This window comes from Phyllostomus discolor, chromosome 6 (genome assembly GCF_004126475.2).
Source record: "Phyllostomus discolor isolate MPI-MPIP mPhyDis1 chromosome 6, mPhyDis1.pri.v3, whole genome shotgun sequence".
Classification (NCBI taxonomy): Eukaryota; Metazoa; Chordata; class Mammalia; order Chiroptera; family Phyllostomidae; genus Phyllostomus; species Phyllostomus discolor.
In genome coordinates this window covers 101,641,974-101,663,281 of record NC_040908.2, presented here as the reverse complement: position 1 = coordinate 101,663,281, position 21,308 = coordinate 101,641,974, and the positions used below count along the sequence as shown (strand labels likewise).

The window sequence follows — 21,308 nt, the reverse complement described above, 5'->3', positions numbered from 1 at the left end:
TTTTAATGCATTCTATTTATTGTGACAATGATGGAGGCAGAAATCTCTTACCCAATTCCATTTATTTAATATTCCTTCATTTCCCCTACTGAATTAAGATGTATTCTTTTAAAAGTTTCCTTTTACTTTTAATTATATTTTATTATTTATGCTATTACAGTTATCCCAGTTTTCCCCACTTTGTCCCCCTCTACCCAGCACCCACCCCCATTCCCTTAGGCAACCCCACACCATTGTTCCAGTCCATGGGTCATACAAATATGTTTCTTGGCTAAATCGCTACACCTTCTTTCATCCACTCTTCCTCCCCCTCCCCCTCCCCATCTCCTCTGACAGCTGTCAGTTTGTTCCATGTTTCTATGCCTTTGATTCTGTTTTGCTCCTTATTTTATTTTGTTAATTAGATTTTACATGTAAGATCATATATTATCTGTCTTTTACTGACTGGCTTACTTCATTTAGCATAATAATCTCCAGGTCCATCTATGCTGTTGCAAAAGGTAAGAGTTCCTTCTTTTTTACTGCTGTGTAGTATTCCATTGTGTAAATGTACCACAGTTTTTTTATCCACTCACCTATTGATTGACACTTGGGCTGTTTCCACATCTTGGCTATTGTAAATAATATTGCTATAAAAACAGGGGTGCATATATTCTTTGAACTGGTGTTTCAGTATTCTTGAGATATATCCCCAGAAGTGGAATCACGGGGTCAACAGTCTCCTTTTGGTATTCAATTAACTTTTCATTGTGCAAAACCATATGTGCCCCAACTTGGAATTGAACCTGCAACCTAGCTATGTGCCCTGACCAGGAATCGAACCCTCAATCTTTTGGTGTATAGGGAGGACATTCCAACCAACTGAGCCACACTGACCAGGGCTTAAGATGTATTCTTTATCATACTATAAAGTCTTTTATGGCCTGAAGTCTTTGCTTGATCTTTCTATTGTATTCTTTTAATGTTTCTATTTTGTTAACACCAATCTATTTATTGTGGTTTTACTAAAACATTTAATATTTTATAAAGGAAGTTCCATTCACTGATTTTTAAAAATGATTTAAACATTTTTGCCTTTGTCACACTTTTTCTTAGAAAAAATAAATAGTAAACCTATCAATATAGGGGAAGACAATATTAAAAATACTACAGTCTGCCCAAATTAGTGTATAACTTTATCTATTTTTTTATTTATTTGTTTGTTTAAAGATTTTATTTATTTATTTTAGAGACATGGGGAAGGGAGGGAAAAAGAGAGGGAGTGAAACATCAATGTGTGGTTGTCTCTAGCACACCCCATACTGGAGATGTGGCCTGCAACCCAGGCATGTGCACTGACTGTGAATCAAACCAGAGATGCTTTGGTTCACATGCCTGAGCTCAATCCACTGAGCTACATCAGCCAGGGCCCAAATTAGTCTATAAATTTAATACCTATTTCATCAAACTATCAATAAAATGTATTGAACAATGTGATGTAGGCCTTTGACTCTAAATTAGGTCTTAGTAAAGCTTTATAATTTTATTTACATAGATCTTATAATTCTAGGTTCAATTTATTTTGTTTAAATTTTTTTTTCCTCATCTGTGGACATCTTTTTCACTGCTCTTAGAGAGAGAAACATTGATTGGTTGCCTCCCATATGCACATCGACCAGGTATCATTTTTGCTCTGTTGGGGAATTGAACCCTTTACCTTTCAGTGATGGGATGATGCTATAACCAGCTGAGCCATACTGGCCAGGGCTTGGTTCAATTTGTTTCTATTTATTTTATATTTTATAGCTTTTATTGTATTTTAATTGGCTATTGCTAGTATATAGAAAAACTACTGAATTTTCCATTTACTTTTATAATCTAGCACTGTTCCAAACAGATTTTTTACTCCTCATTCTAATAATTTTCAGTTTAAAATCCTGGATTTTTTATAATAGACAACTATATCATCTGTAAACTACTCACTTTTTCCTCTATCATATTTTATTTAGGTTACTGTAGAAGTTCTTAGCTAATGATTAACAGTAATGATAGTAACATTTTCATTTTATTTTTACATTGATGGAAGGATCTGTAATATTCTCCATGTTGATTATACCTGAAATAGGTCTACTTCACTATGTTAAAGATGTGTCTGTTATTCTTAGTTTACTAAGTTTTTCAAAAGATAAGTCAGGAGTGGATATTTAAATTTATTAACAGTGCATTTTGGATCCATGGAAATGATGACGAATTTTTGACTTTGTCTTAAAAGATCTTATGTTCATTTAATTTACCACTAAAACATTCATTTGCTTTACATCATACATAGAAAATTGAGGTCAGCCTGCCTTTAAATATGTCTAGTGGTAGGAAACTACCCATAAGCAGCTCCATCCATTCTTGATGTCTCTACTTACTGAGCTTGGATGACACTGATCCCTACATCAGCAGGCTTCTCAACAGTGTTCTGACTATTTATGAATTGACCCTCTGTTACCCAGTCTATATTTTTCAATCTTGCTGACAAACTATTAAATGATGCCCTTGGCCAATTGTTTACTGAAAGCATTCTAATAATTCTATCAAAAGAGATTCATTTATTCTGAGAGGACTTATTCTAAGTGAAACCATGGTAGTCATGAGTGCTTACAAAATACCCATATGATAATGTTAGAATTTTGGACATCTATGCTAAGTTCAAATTATTGCAAATCATTAAAATAGTTACTATTTAAATTTTATATTTCTAGTATTTAACAAAGTTTCAGCTGCAACAGAGATATTAACTACAATTATTACAATCCTTTTACTTCAAAAATTAAGAACTTTAGGTTCAAAGTTCTAGTAGCACTGGCAACTATTTCACTCAAGACAGAATTATGGAATTTCTTCATTCATTCAAGCATTGGGCCTTCTAAAGCTCTGGGGTCTTCTTACTTTTTCCTGCCTTGTGGATTCTACAGTACATGTGTTAGGAGTCAGTGCTTGGGGTCTCCATGCTTTAAATTATCCAGATGAATTCCTGACTAAACTATTTGTAGCTGTCAGCCAGCTAGCCCCAGACTGCATTTCCGGGAAAAGCCCTGTGCCACTGGTTTCCCATCATCAACGTCATCTCATAAACGTCAGCTGCCCTAAGTCCCCCATGTAACACCTTTTTAGCTTCCTCTTGAGTCATCAAGCACCTAATAATGTTTTCTCAACCTTTTGACCCTCATGTCAGTAGCAATTTCATTTTCTTTTCCACTAGTGTGAGACCTTCTAGAGGCCAAGACTTACTCTTTAATTATTTTGCTGCAACTGACTTTTCAAAATACTGTGTTATAATAATAAACCAGTTTTTGTAAAATCAAACAATGCAGACATATATAATGAGGCAAAGTCTTCTCTTAATGGCCTCCCTTCCTCCCTCTGAAAAGACCCACAGCCCACCTTCATCCCCACACCTCAAAGTTACAACTGAGGCTCTTTTGTAATTCAGTACCATAAACATACTACACAAACACAAATAACATTAAATTACATAACAATTTTTGATTCTGTGAAAATTATAATTTCTTTAGTCATCTATGGTTTTTTACTTTGAGAATTATCACTTCTTCATTCACCTAACATTCTTTATTACTCCAGATCTAGTCACACTGCTGTACTTGATTTAAAATGTTAAACAGTTGAAAAGTTGTCGTCTTGTTTCATTGTGTTTTTAAACATAATTGAAAAGATAAAATTACATAATCATAAAATGCAGAAAGGTAGAAAAAGAGGGATCCTAATATTATACATCTTCCTACTGGTGGATAAATGAGGGGAGGGAGATTAAATGTCCTTTCTTAAGGTCAGAACAAGAATTCAGGCTTTCAGATTTCCGACCTAATGCTCTTTCCACTTCATCATATCATGAGCCTTCAGAATCCTCTAGCCATTTGTATTCTGCCTTTTCCCTCTTGGGGGAAATGTCCCTGGGATTTATTGGTTCCGTACTAACTATATTTCAAATAATAGAAAAAAAGTCTTATCTTGCAAGATGATAAACTGATGTCACATGATAAGTTTGCTATAATAATTTTTTCAGTGTAAATGTTGCTACATGAGTATAAAAAAGTGTTATGAGAAAGAGTGCAAACAGTGCAATTAACTGTAACAATAAAATAAGTTGTCTTGATTTTTGTTATTTAAGTGACAGAATAACATGTCAGCTCACATCACAGGTCCTTTCTAACAGTTTTAACTCATAGAATTTGAGTCAGGTCAAAACATCTGAATTGTTACTTTCTCCACTATTTTGTTTCCTATACTTGATTTTCCCAAAATGATTAACTTGGCACTACTTAAATTAAACATGTATTAACTGATTCATTCAAGCATGAAAGCTGTTGAGTCTGACAGATATTGCCTAAACAAATTTCAAGCACAGTATCTTATTGCTATGTATAATCACCAGGAAATAATAAGATTTTTAAAACATGGCTCCACATGTTGAGATTAAAAAAGGAGATTCTTAAAACAGGGATAACATACTTCAGAATGATCAATTTTAGTTTTTCAGGGGTGTTCTTTTAGTGGCCAAGAATATTTCCTCTCTCTTTTTTATACTTCATCCACCCTTCAGTCCACTCATTCCTTTCACATACCTGTGCCAAATATAGAACTAGGCTCTCAGAATACAATGGTTTCTGTCTTCTCTGAGCTTTTGTTCTCAGTGCACTGGCTAAGTCAAAGCTCTAAATTTGTGACCTCTTTTCCCTCTCTATCTAGTTGATTGCTGTTGCTCACATTTCTAACATCCATGTTACTGTCCACCCAAGCAAAGGTACCTTAGGTATAGGATTTTGGACAGTCTGGCTATCTCCAGTCCATTTGCCACAGGGTTTCTGCCTGGCCCTTTGCCAACTAATATCACTTAACTAGCACCTCCTGGGAAAGGCCTCTTAAAAACACCTCATCTTAAGTAGTCAGGCCCCAGTTACTGTCTTATTTTCACTGTACCTTTTGTCTCTGATATTTTCTCTGATAATATCATATTTTCTGATATTTGACTGTTAAATCTCTGTCTTCCTCTTGAAGACTGAAGGCAGACAGGAGCCTTATCTGGCTAGTTTGCCTCTGAATCCTAAAAATGGTGCTTGGCACACAGCTGGCATTGATTGAATATTTGTTGAACTAGTGAATGGATTCCTAATTGACTACTGCTTGTACTACAGATATGGATTCATCTCTGTTGAGGCGTTTTTTAATCTCATGTTTATGAAGATTAAATCAGAATTTAAAACTAAGTCTTAAAATTAAAAACAGTTTGGAACTGTGGGAAACTTCTAGCAGAAAAATAATTTTGGCATTTGCAGTGATGGAAGGAAAGTTTTTCTTCCGATAGAGGTTGTTGGCCTCTATCAGTATTATTGGAAAATGCTTGCCTGTTTTGGTTGGTTTGTTCAGGAACTAGGAACATCTGGCACTGGGATCATTGAAGTTGTTAATTTCAAAGTGAAGAGTTATAAGAACTTTGGAGGTTGGGAATGGCAGAGAAAATGCCCTAAGAAAATGAAAGCAGTCTAGAGAAAGGAGAAACTCATGTTTCTTTTACTTTTTAAATTTTTTAAAATTTATTTTTAAATTACAGTTTATATGCAATGTTATTTGTATTAGTTTCAGGTGTACAGCATAGTAGTTAGACAATCATATACTTTACAAAATGGTCCCACAATATTTCAGATACCCACCTGGCACCAGTACATAGTTACATAGTTATAATATCGTATGCGTTAAAAAATAAATAGGTTTCCTTGGTTCTTCAAGAGTCTTACTTAAAGAAAGCTTCCTAGAAAGTTCCTAATGTTTGGTTTCTGAATGAGCAGACTCCTGGGGTAGGGGGAAGGAGGGAGGGGCAGCGTGTGTCGCTCCGCCTAGTTGAGGTTCATTCCGGCCCAGAAAGTTGAGTTTACCGGGCAGGCTTTGGCTGCTGCTTTCTAGAACGTCGTTCTGATCCCTTTAAAGGTGGGGATCCTGACGGAGGATGTGGAGGGAGAAGGCGGGAGCTTGCGGAAGGCTGGAGAATCTCGGTTGACATAGTAACTCTTCAGCTGCACTTCCCTTGCTCGGGGCTCTCCGGCTCCGCTGCCATCATCCGCCCCGCCTTTACTCACTCGGCCCGGGAGCCAGGACCTCCTCCTTTTTGCTGGGTCCCCTTTGTGGCCCCCTAAGTGGTGACTTATCTCTGAATTAACAGCAAAAAGCTCTCTGAGCTCAGAACGCCACGCATCTGCAACCCCTGCCTCACCCTGGAGTCCTGGGCACCTGTGTGCCCCGGGACAGTCGGGCGAGTAGCGCGGACGGTGCGTAGGGGTCCCACTGGAACTGTCCAGGCGTCTCCCCTAGGAGCTGGACCTGGGTCCAGTCCGGCGTCCCCATTATGAACCAGAGCCCAGCGTTCGGGCCTCGGAGGGGCAGCTCTCCCCGGGTCATGGCTAGGGCCGGCGCGCGGCGCAACGAGAGCCAGGACTACCTGCTCATGGACCCCGAGCTGGGAGACGAAGGCTGCTCGCAGTCGCCACTGCCTCCCTACGGCTACTACCCCTGCCAGTAAGTGCGAGGGCCGCGGACCGGCGGGCGGGGCGCGGGCTGTGCGCTTGCAGGAGCGCAGGAGCGTGCGATCCGTAGCCGTGTGCGTCTGAACACGCGTGTTCCCCCGAGGGCCGCGCGAGTCTGTGCTGGGACCCCTGGGAACTGAGGGGCACGTGCGGATCTAGGTTGCTTCGGGTGAGCAACCGCGGGTACGTTTGCCCGCCAGAGTGGGACCGCGGGCCATCTACACCACTAAGGGCGATCCGGTATCTTGTCAATGTCTTCGGTTCGGGTGCCACCCCGCGCCCTCAAAGACACCCAGGGTCGCTGCGCCAAAGGCAGGTTCTGGGCAGGGGACTGATTCAAATTTGCCCCCTGTGACTCAGCCTGTGTGGGAGAGATGAGTACCACACTAAAGGTCCTCGGAGCCTCCTCGGTGCGTCCGGGGAACTCAGGAAGTAGTTTGTCTGGTGTTTTCTCCACACTCTGCCTGCCTTAGCCCTTCAGGTGGCGCGCACAGGTCCTTCGGACCCCAGACAGCGGGGAGTTCACAAATGTGCACGGGAAGGTGTGGACTTGCCCTGGGGACATCCTCTTCTCCTTCTCCGGGTCACCAGGTTAAATCTGGGAAATAGAACTTCTAGGCTTTCCCATCCACAGCACGAAGCTTTTACCTTAAGCCTCCGGATAGCGTGTGGGCCAGGAGACAGTGAACTGTAGAAGCGAGGAGGACAGGTCATTTGTAGTGCATTGTGACTAATTAAGAGATTTTATTTAAGAATTTGGGGGTGGGGTCGTTAGCACAGGCGGGTAGAGGACGAAATGGAGAAGTCTCCCCTCCCCCATACGATTGGGCCCACACGTGCAGCTGGTAGATAGCGTCTCCGCCTCATTGCTCCCTTACTTGATTGGGCAGTGTGGTTTCCTGACATGTCACATCCATCCAGATGCGGTTTTCCTCCTGAGGAAAGCAGTTCTCTGTAGCAGTTCTGTGAGCAACTCTGTGTGTGTGTGTGTGTGTGTGTGTGTGTGTGTGTGTAGAGCGGGGCATTTCCAAATTTCTGCTTCCATGGGCTCCAGGCAGACCCTCGTGGTTGATGGGGGTTAACCCTCCAATCTTTGGCAGGATTGCCCACAGTCAGGCCCTGCTGTGATTCCCTTTCACAGTAAACGTTAACCCTAGGAAGCAGAATCTAATTTTTTCCTAAGATGAAAAGAAAAGGTTGGAACTGGTTCCATTTATCTATGTGCTGAACAATTTGAAAGCACTTACTATTACTTATCTTTTTTTTCTTTTTTTAAATTAAAGTAGACTTCACATCACATACAATTCATTTTAAGTTGTACAATTCAGTGGTTTAGTATATCCACAAAGTTGTGAAGCCATCACATCTAATTCCTGGACATTGTCATCAGCCCCAAAAGAAATCTTGTATTTGATTGTAAATTACAGAGTATTCTTTTGTTTTACAGTACAAAGCTTCTCAGGCTTTAATGAACATATGAATTACCTATGGATCTTGTTAAAATGAATATTCTAATTCAGTAGGCTCCAGGTGCAGCCCAAGATGCTGCATTTCTAACAGTATCTGAGCAGTGTGGACACTGCCCGTCCACGGACCACACTCTGAGTAGCAAGAGCACATACCGCCAAGAAAAAAATAAATCAGTCTTGGATATTATGAATACAGCTATTTTCAAATTGTATTTGAGAGTATATGTTTAAAACATAAACTTTTTTTGTATTGGCCTAGACATGAGATTTACTAAGAGGGTAACATTACCTGTGGCTAAGTTTAAGCAACTTGAAAAAGTTATATTGCTTTTTAAAAGTTAGGCTGTCTCATAGACAGTCTTGTCTGTTTTCTTTTTACCACCTGATTAGTCTATCATCACTTGTTTTGTTTGTGAGAGAAAGAATTTGATTTAAAAAACTTATGGTAATATGTTAGTGAGAAAAACTAAATACTAAATAAGGTCATGTACTGAAATCTTTCCTCAATGCTTTCTTCAAATGTGGTTTACTGCCTTATTTATTTTTCTAGTTGTTTCATTATCTACTATTTAGAGAACATTTTTCTCCTTTAGTTCTGGAATTCCAGATCACTCTTAATGGCTTTACCTGTGTGGCAGAGAGATGACAGAAATATTTGAATGTTCTTCTATTCATAAGGAGCACCCCCTCATGCTATGTCAGAGGTACTATGTAATAAATTTAAGAGTGAGCCTTGTTCTAGAAATAGACTCTAGACTTGTCTAAATCTGTTATTTCCAGAAGCATTTATAGTTTTTATAGTTTTTATCATTATTTATCTGGCAAGGTTTTTATTTCCCACAGTTAAAAAAATCAAGTAATTGAAAACTTTTAATCAATAAACAACAGTTCTTCACACCTATGATATAAAAGAAAGAGCTAAAGAAAATTACTTTCCTCTGGTAGAGAGTACAAATAAACCCTCCCATATACTTTTGATTTGTGATTTAAACAATTTCATGTATTTTTCCAGAGTGGGAGACATACTATTTGTGAAAGTGGTTTCTCAAATCACTGAGATATTTCCCTTATAAGATCACAAATTTTTGCAAGTTGTCATCTTTGTGGGATAAGTTCATGACTCTTTTTTTTTTTGGATAAAATTTAAAAAAAATTTTTAATTGTTGTTCAAGTACAGTTTTCTGTCTTTTACTCCCATCCCAGAAGTTCATGACTCTTGCTAAAAAAAATTGTTTCATAGTTCACTTATGCAGAAAGAGTTTTTGCATATATTTATGAGGCTTTTACTACTGAAAATTGTGACATATTACCTTGTTTGGGAACAATAACATATTTGCAGACTTTAATGGTGTTAGTAGTAACATTTTGAAATTGTGTCTGGAAGAAAAAGATTTAAATTTTTCCTTTTTCCAACTTTTAGTCAGGAATCAATCAATACACTGTGTTTTGATCTATTTGTAAAGGTGAATAGCCAGAAAGGGTTCATGTTCTGTCAGAGTTTTAGAAGGTGTATCATTTAGAAATTAAAATTATGTTTCTTGTTCATCACTTCTCAACATGGGGAGGAACTCTGGACATAAAAAAATAATGTTAAGGGTTTCTAAATTCTCAAGACCTGAAACATAGTCAAACTAAACATTCTATTTGGGAAACACTGACTAAATAATTAAAAATAAGACACAGTAAGCTCTTCGTAAACTAAAGCTCTGGTGATAGAATAGACTGAGATAATGTAAACATATTATGGTTACTATTATCTAGAAATACTGGATAAAGTATTTAAAATAATTTTAAAACATTAGTTTTGCAAAAAGTAAAATGGTTTACCATGTGCCAAAAACAAAGAAATTAATAGCCAGAGGAGAGCTGGTACTGTGGCTCTCTTGGGGTTTATGGATCTGAGTGGCCAGGATGCTGGAGTCCAGTGCCCATGTGAAATGGAGAGAAGCTCAGGCCTTGGTTCCAGATGAAGCAGAGAGCTGGGACTGAGACATCTGTGCCCTGCACAAATTCAGGATCTTTATTTGTGTGAGAAGTTAGGCTAGAGTGAGAACAAGAACAGTGAGAACAAGAAACTTTATTAGTAAGAGGAAAAGAAATCTTCCCTTAAAAATCTCATTCTTTGGGCTTGCATATTATGAGTTTTTGTTTTACCTTTTATTTCTTTACACTGCTTAGCTGACCTGGAAATCTTCAAGGTAAAAAAGTTCTTGAGGCTCCTAAAAGCGTAAATCACAAAACTATTTCGAAAGAATAGTACCAACCATCTCAACTGCAAGGATTTTCAAGAAAATGGGAAAAGAGAAAAAAGCACGGCTAAAGATATGCTCACTGTAATATGTGACCAAGCACACAAGGAAATAGTCAACCAAGAATGAGTGTCAGCAGAGGGTACAATCAGTGAGGCAGAGTCAGCATGCTGTCTAACAGCCCTACTGGATCCTTAGGAGTTTAAGGTAATGTCTAAACATGAAAGAGAATACAAAGTGCAGAATATGAAATAACATGTTGACAATGTATACAAAGAAATCAAATTAGAAGGAAAGAGTAAGACTTACTTCAAAAAAATAGAAAATATGTAAATGAAAATACAATTTTGAAATAAAATGTCAATGGAAGGGTTAAAGTGCAAATTAGCCATAGCATAATTGATAATATCCAGCATACAGAGACATAAAGAAATTAAAAATATAAACATGACTGAGTCATGGAACAAGAAGATAGGAGTTACAGAAGGAGAAAATACAGAGAATAGGGGGGAGGTAGTATTTGAATAGATGATGGGGTGATAATTTTCCAGAAATGCTAAGTTCTCATGTTTAAAAAGTACAGTAATATTATATAATAAATAAAAATAAACCATTTAAACATATCATACTGAAACTGCAGAACACTAAAGACAAAAGGAAATATTAAAATGAACCAAAATACAAGGGATTTGAATAAGTTTAAAAATTAAAAAAGTATTTTTTAAAATTACAGTTTGCATTCAATATTAGTTGTATTAGTTTCAGGTGTACAGCATAGTGGTTAGACAATCATATACTTTGCAAAATGTTCCAACTGATATTTCCAGTACCCAAATAGTGCCATACATAGGTATTATAATATTTTTGACTATATTTCCTATGCTGTAGTTTATATCCTCATGACTATTTTGTAACCACCAATCTGTATTGCTTAATCCCTTCATCTTTTTTCACCCAGTCTCCCCTCCCCTCTGGCAGCGGTCAGTCTGTTTTCTCTATCTATGAGTCCATTTCTGTTTTCTTTGTTTACATTGTTCTTTAGATTTTACATATAAGTAAAGTCATTATGGTATTTGTCTTTCTCTGCATGACTTATTTCACTTATCTTAATACCCATCCATGTTGTCACAAAAGGTAAGATTTCATTCTTTTTTATGGCCAAGTAATATTCCATTGTATATATGCGCATTACATATTTTTTTTATCTGATTGTCTATTGATAAGCACTTGGGTTGCTTCCATAGCTTGGGTATTCTAAATAATGTTGCAATGAACATAGGGGTGAATATATTCTTTCAAATTAGTGTTTTGAGTTTCTTTGGATATATAGTCAGAAGTGGAATTGCTGGTCATAAGGCATTCCATTTTTAAATTTTGGGGGAACCCCCATACTATTTTTCACAGTGGCTGCACCAGTCTGCACTCCTACCACCAGTACACAAGGGTTCCCTTTTCTCTACATCCTTGCCAACACTTGTTTGTTGATTATTGATGGTGGCCATTCTGATAGGTGTGAGGTGATATCTCAAAGTGGTTTTAATTTATATTTCTCTTATGATTAGTGAAGTTGAGCATCTTTTTATATGTCTATTGGTTATCTGTAAGTTGTCTTTGAGAAGTCTCTATTCAGGTTGTTTGACCATTTTTTAATTGGATTGTTTGTGGGGTTCTTTTGGCATTCAGTAGCATGAGTTCTTGATATATTTTGGCTATTAACCCCTTATCAGATGTATCATTGGTGAATATATTCTCACATTCTGTGGGTTTTCTTCTCATTTAGTTGATAGTTTCCTTTGTTGTACAAAAACTTTATTTTGATGTATTCCCATTTATTTATATATTTTTTTGTTTCCCTTTCTTGAGAAGATATTATCAGAAAAAATATTACTAAAAGCAATGTCTGAAATTTTACTGCCTATGTTTTCATCAGGGATTTTTATGGCATTGAGTCTTACATTTAAATCTTTAATTCATTTTAAGTTTGTTCTTGTATATGGTATATGAAGGTGGTCTAGTTTCATTTTCAGACACGTATCTGTCCAATTTTCCCAACACCATTTATTGAATATTTCCTTTACCCTATTGTATGTTCTTGCCTCTTTTGCCAAATAGTAATTAACCATATAGGTGTGAGTTTGGTTCATGGCTCCCTATTTTTTACCATTGATCTATATGCCTGTATTTATGCCAGTACCATTGTGTTTTGAATACTATGGTCTTATAGTATAGTTTAATACCAGGTACTTTCAATTTTGTTTTTTTTTCTCAAGGTTGCTGTGGCTATTCAGGATCTTTTGTGGTTCCATATAAATTTTTGGAATATTTGTTCTAGTTCTGTGAAATACAACATCAGAAATTTGATAGGAATTGCATTGAACCTATAGATTGGTTTGGATAGGATGAACATTTTAATAAAGTTATTTCTTCGTATCCATAAGCACAGTATATGCTTCCCTTAATTTGTATCTTCTTCAGTTTCTTTCTTCAGTGTATTATAATTTTCTGAGTACAGATGTTTTACATCCTTGGTTAAATTTATTCCTAGGTATGTTATTATTTTTTGATATAAATGGGAGTATTTTCTTAGTTTCCCTTTTTGATAGTTCATATTGGTGTATAGAAACATTACTGATTTCTGAATATTGATTTTGTGTCCTGCTACTTTACTGAATTCATTTATCATTTCCAATAACTTTTTGGTGGAACCTTTAAGGTTCTCTATATACAGTATCATACCATCTACAAAGTTTTACTTTTATCTTTCCAATTCGTATGCCTTTTATTTCTTGTCTGATTTTTATGGCTAGGACTACCAGTACTATTTTGAATGAGGGTAGTGAAAATGGACATCCCTGTGTTATTCCCGATCTTAAGGGAAACAGTTTTAGTTCTTGCCCATTGAGTATGATGTTAGCTGTGGGTTTGTCATATATGGCTTTAATTATATTGAGATATGTTGTCCCTATTCTTACTTTACTGGGGGTTTTGATAATAAATGGGTGCTGGATTTCATCAAAAGCTTTTTTCTACATCTCTTGCTATGATCATCTGATTTTTATCTTTCATTTTATCTATGTTGTGTGTCACATTGATTGACATGTGGATACTATACAAACCTTGCAGCCCAGAAATAAATCCTACTTTATTATGGTGTATGACCTTTATAAAGTATTGCAGGATCTGGTTTGCTAATATTTTGTTAGGATTTTTACATGTTTATCAGGGATACTGGCCTATAATTTTTTCTTTGTAGTGTCTTTACCTGGTTTTGAAAGTAGGATGTGTTGGCCTCCTGAAATAATCATGGGAGTCTACTCTCTTGAATTTTTTGGAATAGTTTGGGTGGGTGTTAGTTCATTTTTGAATGTTTGGTAAAAGTCACCTGTGAATCCATCCAGTCTAGGACTTTTGTTTGTTGGAAGTTTTTTGATTACTGCTTTAATTTCATTAGTTCTAATTTGTCTGTTCAGATTTTATGTTTCTTCTTGATTCAGTTTTGGGTTATTGCATTTTTTCTAGGAATTTATGTATTTCTTTCATATTGTCCAGTTTGTCAGCATATTGTTGTTTGTAATATTTTCTTATAATCCTTTGATTTTGTGTGGTGTCAGTTGTTACTTCTCTTTTACTTCTGATTTTATTTATTTGGGTCCTCTCTCTTTTTTCTCAATGAGTCTGGTTAAAGCTTTATCAATCTTGTTTATCTCTTCAAAGAACCAGCTCTTGGTTTCATTGATCTTTTGTACTGTTTTTCAGACTCTGTTTTGTTTATTTCTGCTCTGACCTTTATTAATTCCTTCTACTCACTTTTGGCCTTTTTTCTTTTTATAGTAGCTTTAACTGTAAGGTTAGATTGCTTATTTGAGATTTTTCTTGTTTCTTGAGGTAGGCCTATTGCTGTTAATTTCCTGCTTAGGACTACTTTTGTTATGTCCCATAGGTTTTGTGTTGTGTTTCAAGGTATCTTTTTTAAAAAAAATATTTGATTGATTATGTTATTACAGTTGTCCCAGTTTTTATCCCTTTACCCTCCTCTGCCCTGTATCCCCATTCCCACCAACAATCCCCACCCTTAGTTCATGTCCATGAATCATGCATATAAGTTCTTTAGCTATTCTATTTCTTGTACTGTTTTAAACATCCCCCTGTCTATTTTGTACCTACCAATTTGTACTTCATAATACCTACACCTTTCCCCCAAATCTCTATCTTCCCCCTCAGCTGATAATTCTCTAAATGATCTCCATATCTATGATTCTGTTCCTGTTCTGCTTGTTTGCTTAATTTGTTTTTTAGATTTAGTTGTTGAAAATTGTGCATTTGTTGCCACTTTAATGTTCATAGTTTCGATCTCCTTTTCCCGATACAGTTCCTTTTAACATTTTACATAATAATGGCTTGGTGGTGATGATCTTTAGTTTTACCTTGTCTGGGATGCTCTTTTGCTGCCTTTCGATTCTAAATCATAGCTTTGCTGGATAGAGTAATCTAGGTTGTAGGTCCTTGCCTTTCATGAGTTTGAATACTTCTTTCCATCCCCTTCTTGCCTGCAAAGTTTCTTTTGAGAAATCAGCTGATAGTCTTATGGGAACTCCTTTGTAGGTAATTCTCTGCTTTTCTGTTGCTGCTTTTAAATTCTCTCTTTGTCTTTAACCTTTGGCATTTTAATTATGATGTGTCTCTGTGTCCTCTTTTGGTTCAACTTATTTGGGACTCTCTGTGTTTCTTGGACCTTATGTCTATTTCTTCACCAAATTAGGGAAGTCTTCTTTCATTATTTTTTCAAATAAGTTTTCAATTTCTTGCTCTTCCTCTTCTCCTTCTGGCACCCCTATGATTCAGATGTTGGTATATTAGGAGATGTCTCAGAAGTTCCTTATTCTATTCCCACTTTAAATTTTTTTTTTCTTTTTGCTATTCTGATTGGATTCTTTTTTCTTCCTTATGTTCCAAATTGTTTATTTGAATCTGACTTCAACCCCCTCAACTGTTGGTTCCCTGTGGATTTTTCTTTATTTCACTTAATGCAACTGTCATTCCTTTCTGGGTTTTTTTTATGGTGTTGCAGTACCCAATGATTTCTTTTAGCATCTTGATAGCCAGTGTTTTGAACTCTGCATCTGATAGTTTGTTTAGAACTAAATGAATCCCTGTCATTTAGTTTAGAACTAAATGAATCACTAATTTGACTCCCTGTCTCAGTAACATGGCTTTTATAGAAAAGACACCTGTAAATTGTGTGGAGCTGAGCCATAGGTAGTCACCAGGGCAGAGAAACCCATTTTACCACTCTGTGGCTCTGTCAGGGAGGGCTCAGAGAGGGGACAGTGCTGCTGCCTGGCCTCTGGATATTGACTGAGAGGAAGCTGTCTTCCTGGCACTCACCTCCTTGCCAGTCACTTTACTTTCTCCCTTTTTCCCTGTATGCCATTCATGCCCTGCAGCTGTTGCCCTGGTGCTGAGTCCCAGAGGGGGTTGGCCTGTGTGAGTCCTGAGTCCATTGTAGGCCCTTTAAGTAAAGTCTGTTGAGAATCTTGCAGTTTCTCCCACTGCCTCAACCACTACTAGTTTTTGCAGCTAGAAATCATGGAGACTTATTTTCCTGACACTGGAACCCTGGGCTAGGTGGTCTGGTCTTGGGCTGGGATTGTTCACTCTCAAGGTATCCCTCCCAAGTTTTATTCATGTGAATGTGGGACTGCCCATCCACCACCTCTCTGTGCCTCTCCTTGCCTTTGTGTCTCTATCCCTTGTACCTCTCTGGATGAATGTGGCGTCCTTAAATCCCTGGTTGTTAAAATTCCAGGCAGCTTGATTTTCTGATGAATTTGGGTAATACTTGTTTTGTAGTCTAGTTGTAATTTTTGCTATAGTTGTGTGTGGAGGTGAAGCATGTTTACCTATGTGTCCATCTTGGCCAGAAGTCTCCAGGTATCTTTTGATTTCTTTCTTTATCTCATTGTTAACCCATCATTGGGTTAACTAACTATGTTTGTGTGTTTTTTTTCTTGTGATTGATTTCTATTTTCATACTGTTATGGTCAGAAAAGATGCTTGATATGACTTCACTCTTAAATTTATTGAGACTTATTTTGTGTCCTAACATGTGGTCTATCCTAGAAAACTTTTCATTTGCACTTGAAAAGAATGTATTTCAGTAAGTTTTAAAAATTGAAAATATATACAATGAAAGTGTACTCATAATGTATCTTGAAACCTAGGCTATATAATGTGTAGCTTGTAAAAACAATGTTTTTTGTTTTACATAAATGTACAAAGTTAGTGCTCCATTGCTGATAGTATCTTTTTTAAACAAGGATACAGACAAAAAGAGATTCCTCTTTAAAGGTTGACTTATCATGAGTCAAAATTGTAAGAAATACCCAGATTCTTAATTCTATTCATTTCACATGGTAAAAACAAAGACTTTTTGACACTTATATTTATTTTGTATTTAACCTATGAGTTCCATAACACCTTTTTTGTTTTGTGAAGTAGTTTAAATTAAATAGTAATTGTAATTATCCAATGATTTTAAAATGCTTCAAGGGTGGGAAGTTGGTGTAGCTGGGGTGGGAGTGGAATTATGGGTGGGAATAGAGACAACTGTACTTGAACAATAATAAAAAAATTTAAAAAATGCTAGACATTCTTTGAACAAAGATTTTAATATTATTTTTATTGTTTATTTGGGAGACAAAGTTATTTCATGTACATGGTTAAGCAATAAAGAATGCACACTGAAGAAAGAGACTATTACAGCATAGTAGTTGTTTAAACTCAAAGTATATTATTTTATTAATGATCAAAGAACTTGAATAATGTGCCATAAGCATGATATTGAATTATAAACATTGTCACAATAATGTTTCTCTGGTGTTTACTTGAAGGTCATACTATTATTTAAAATTTTACATTATGGAGAACCTATTATTAAATAAAGATAAATGAAAAATTTCTTTAATATATGTCACCTCATCTTTTTTAAAAACTTTTTTCAGTTATAGTCAAGAATGACATTTTATGGGTCATGGATTCTTTAAAATGTTTTTGACTTCCGGATGGTTTTGGATGAAACTTATGTGTGAATATCAGGACCCAGACTTTTAATTCCTGATTTAAGAGAAGTCACCTAATGTCAGAGACCACAGATGAATAGAATCCCCAAACACAGTCTTCTTTTCTCCAGGCAAAATAAAACGTGTCTTCAACACATTTGTGTGTAAATAAGTGAATGAAAAATTCAGATTGCAGGTTAAAAATGTTTTGTGACATGAATTACTGATAGGGCATACTTACTCTCTTAAAGAAGTTTAAGACTAAAGTTAGCATATGGACTCAGGTCTATGAATCATTGAATTTTTATGTTTTTCCCTCATTTTGCCTCCATATGTCTGTTCAAACATCTGTTATGTCTTTACACTTATTTTTTCATCTATCTCTTTTCCTCTACTACTAGACTGTAAGCCTGTAGACATGAGGTGATCCTCTATCTCTTGATGTTTAGCAGTGTATAACAAAGAGAAGGAACAAATTAATTTGTTCCTTAACAAAGATATGATCCTGTCCTCGATACAGGGTTGGGCAGAAGTAGGTGAAATAATAAATAATACAATAAATAAATAAATAAATAAATAAATAAATAAATATGCAAAAATAAACTCTGTGTTTTGTGTACTCACAACTGTAAACCTACTTTTGCCCACCCCTCTATTTGTTGTAATAAGGAATAAAGTAATATTGGCTCTTTTTTAAAGACTTTATTCATGTATTTTTAGAAACAGGGGGAGGGAGAGAGAAAGAGAGGGAGAGAAACATCAATGTGTGGTTGCTTCTTACATGCTCCCTACTGGGGACCTGGCCTGCAACTCAAGCACGATGCCCTGTCTGGGAATTGAACCAGAGACCCTTTGGGTAGCAGGCCCGCACTCAATCCACTGAGCCACAGCAGCCAGGGCTGGGTATTTTCACAAAATAACGTCTAAGTCCTCTAGGTTAGGCAGAAGAATGAATTTCCACATACAAGGTGATACTTATCTTATATTCCAGCTGCCAGTACACTGAAATTCACCTTCTTCTGGGGGATTGGTTACTACTGATCATTACTGCCACCACCACACTGCTCTCCTTTTAGCTCTCTAGCCTCAGGCTCTTCTCTTCAAGTTTCTTCTGCTCACCTGAGATGAGGCTGTGTCTTTATCAGGACCTGTCAGATGTTCGGGTATAACCAAAGAGAATTAACAAACAGAGGACTCTGCTGGTTATAGCTGCTCTTCCCGCTCATATACAATGTCTCCAAAGGACTCACCTTGCCTAGTACCAAGTTTTATTCAATTGGCAGAGAGCAGAGCATTCTTCCTCTTCCTAGACCATCCTCAAACAATCTAGCCCTTAATAAGTCCTAGTCCAGACAGACAACCCCCCAGCCCTTACCATCTTTTTAATCCAGTGTAAGATATGCCTTTCAAACTCCATTTGTTTTTCTAGGATCCCTCTTTTCCTGAATCACTGATATTAGGTACATTCACCCATTTAAGCAAAGATCCCACTAGCTACCCACAGAGGTATGGCTTCACTCCCTGACCCACAAAGGGACAGACACGTCAGAACACAATACCCAGCAGCAGTATAAGGATAAACTCAAGCAGCTTTTTTCCTTACAAAAACATATTTATCAAGAGATAAATAAAATCATCCCTGCCTGGGTGCTCAGTTTGTTGGAGCATCTTCTAGTACACCAAAAAGCTGGGGGTCAATCTCCGGTCGGGGCACTTATGGGAGGCAACCGATGGATGTTTCTCTCTCACATAGATGTTTCCTTCTCTCTCTCTATCTCTCTAAAATCAATAAACATATCCTCAGGTGAGGATTAAAAATAATAAATAAATGAAAAATATAATTAAAATCTATCAAAGGAAAATATGTAATATCATGATTTCTTATATATATATATATGGAATGGTTTAGAATGTAGAGAGAATTCCATTATAATGTCCTTTGAAGTAATATTTATAACCATAAAGCAAAGACCTGGCCATTGGTTAAGAGTTTGCATTTTCAAAGCTGCTCTCAGGGGAGAAGCAAGTATAACAATCACCTTTAAATCTGCTTCCCCTTCTTCAATTAAGAACCAACATCTCCCCTAGCCACTTGGGTTAATGATGGGTCCCTTTAATTAACCACTTTGGTGATCTGTGTTCTGCATGACAGAAACCACCTATTTTGTTTCCAAACCTCACTTGCCTTGAAGCAATCAACATCCACTGATAACAAATTATTATCAGAAAACATGTTTTTAAGGGGATAGACACTGCAGGTTGTGGAGTTATTGCCAGATATGCTGAAATGTCTACATACATTCTTTAATAGAATGTTGGTTTACCTCTAGGAAGACATTGCATATTTTTTTTCCTCTGGACAGTTAGCTACATTCCTTGAGTTATAAGAAGTAACTTCATAAGGCAATTAATCTTTGTTTTTTTTTAGAAAGTAAATCATAAAAGGAAAACATTTTCTTAAAGTCCGTTCTTGTTTTTTTCCCTCTTCCATAAAAACATGCTAAATATGGCTATAAGTGGATCCAGTTGGGTAAAATTACCATCTGTGACTGCTCTTTGTTTAGGAATCTTCCGCTTGCTCTCAGTACATGGAGAAGTGCTCATCTATATGCCAAGTTTCAATTAAACTTTGGCACATAAAATTTGACATGCCATTCAAGACTCTTAAGCCATTGGAAATGATTGAATCACATTTCTTATAGAATGTCTGTTTAGAACAGACTATAGAAATGAGTGTAACCAATACCCATACAATGTATATGAGTGTGCTATAACTGTATAACTGTTTTCTGCCTGATTCAGATAACTCAGCTGGGACCAAGAGTAGAGATGATGTTAATTACAAGAGTTATGGTTCAATGCAAGTTGTTGTTTCTGTACAGGACTAATCTAAACTCTTTACATATATTTGGTGTCACTAACACCTTTTGAATACCTACTCCGTAGCAGGTCCTTTTCTGGTTGTCATACAAATGTAATTTGCTCTTTAGAGCAGGCACTTGATTCTGTTAAATGTCCATTTCATAAATGATAATACTGAAATTTAAAGATGTTAAACAATATGCAGAAAATTACACAACTGGTATTGTCAAGTGGACAAAAGCCAATGCATCTTAGATAGCACAGGTTGGAACACGTGGGCAGAAGGGCTGGCAGGTTGCAGAGTGCCCTATTCTTTCAGCATTCCGTACTTGTCCTTGGCACAGCTGACTACCTTGCGGGTTGTGCTCTTGGAGAGCATATTCATCATTCCTTTTTCTCTCTTTTCATAGCTTATTGAGAAGCCACAGTTTGGGTCTGATCTACTGAACCAAGTTTTTTTGTTCTGTGCTCATTGTAACTAAGTTATACTCTGGTTGAGGGGAGAAGACAGGAAGAAAGGTTCTGAATAGTAGTGATAAATATGTTTAACCTCCATCTTCTCTTTCTATTGAAATCTTAACTATATTTGAAGGTCAAGCTTTATAATACACTTCTTTCATTAACTCATTAAACTATATATTCATTCATCTACTACATGATTATGTCTAGTAATAATAAAATGAATAGCTGGAGTTATTAGGGGCCTCTATGTACTAGGCCCTCCTCTAAGTGTTTTCATAAGTATTAACTCATTTAATATTTATAGTAGACCAATGAAGTATGCAATTTTATACCCCATTTTACTGATAAGGAAGAAAAAATACCACAGCAATGTGAGGTTAAGTGACTTCCCAAAGATTACACAACTGGTAGTTGACAGAAACGGGAAGACAGAGAGGAAGAAGCAGATGATTCTGTTTTATCACTTATCTAAACAGTGATAGGTTTTTGAAAAACTTCCGATCTTTGTCACCAAAAGAAGATTATGAATGTACCAAAACTAGGTAATCTGTAGATCATTTTATCAAGAGGACTTTTATGACTAAAGATTACAAATGATGAACCTTTCTTTTACTGTTGATTTCTAGCATGTGGATGAAATTGCTT

The 21,308-nt window shown here is 36.6% G+C and overlaps 1 protein-coding gene across 1 annotated transcript in view; it reads left to right on the top strand.

The window, feature by feature from the left end:
- The first annotated feature begins 6,385 nt into the window (after positions 1-6,385).
- The window catches only part of TRPC6 (transient receptor potential cation channel subfamily C member 6), a 118,504-nt gene continuing 103,581 nt past the window's right edge, over positions 6,386-21,308 (top strand). Inside the window, exon 1 of the mRNA XM_028517535.2 lies at positions 6,386-6,555. Coding sequence (XP_028373336.1) covers positions 6,386-6,555 — 170 coding nt within the window. The remainder of the gene's footprint in view (positions 6,556-21,308) is intronic.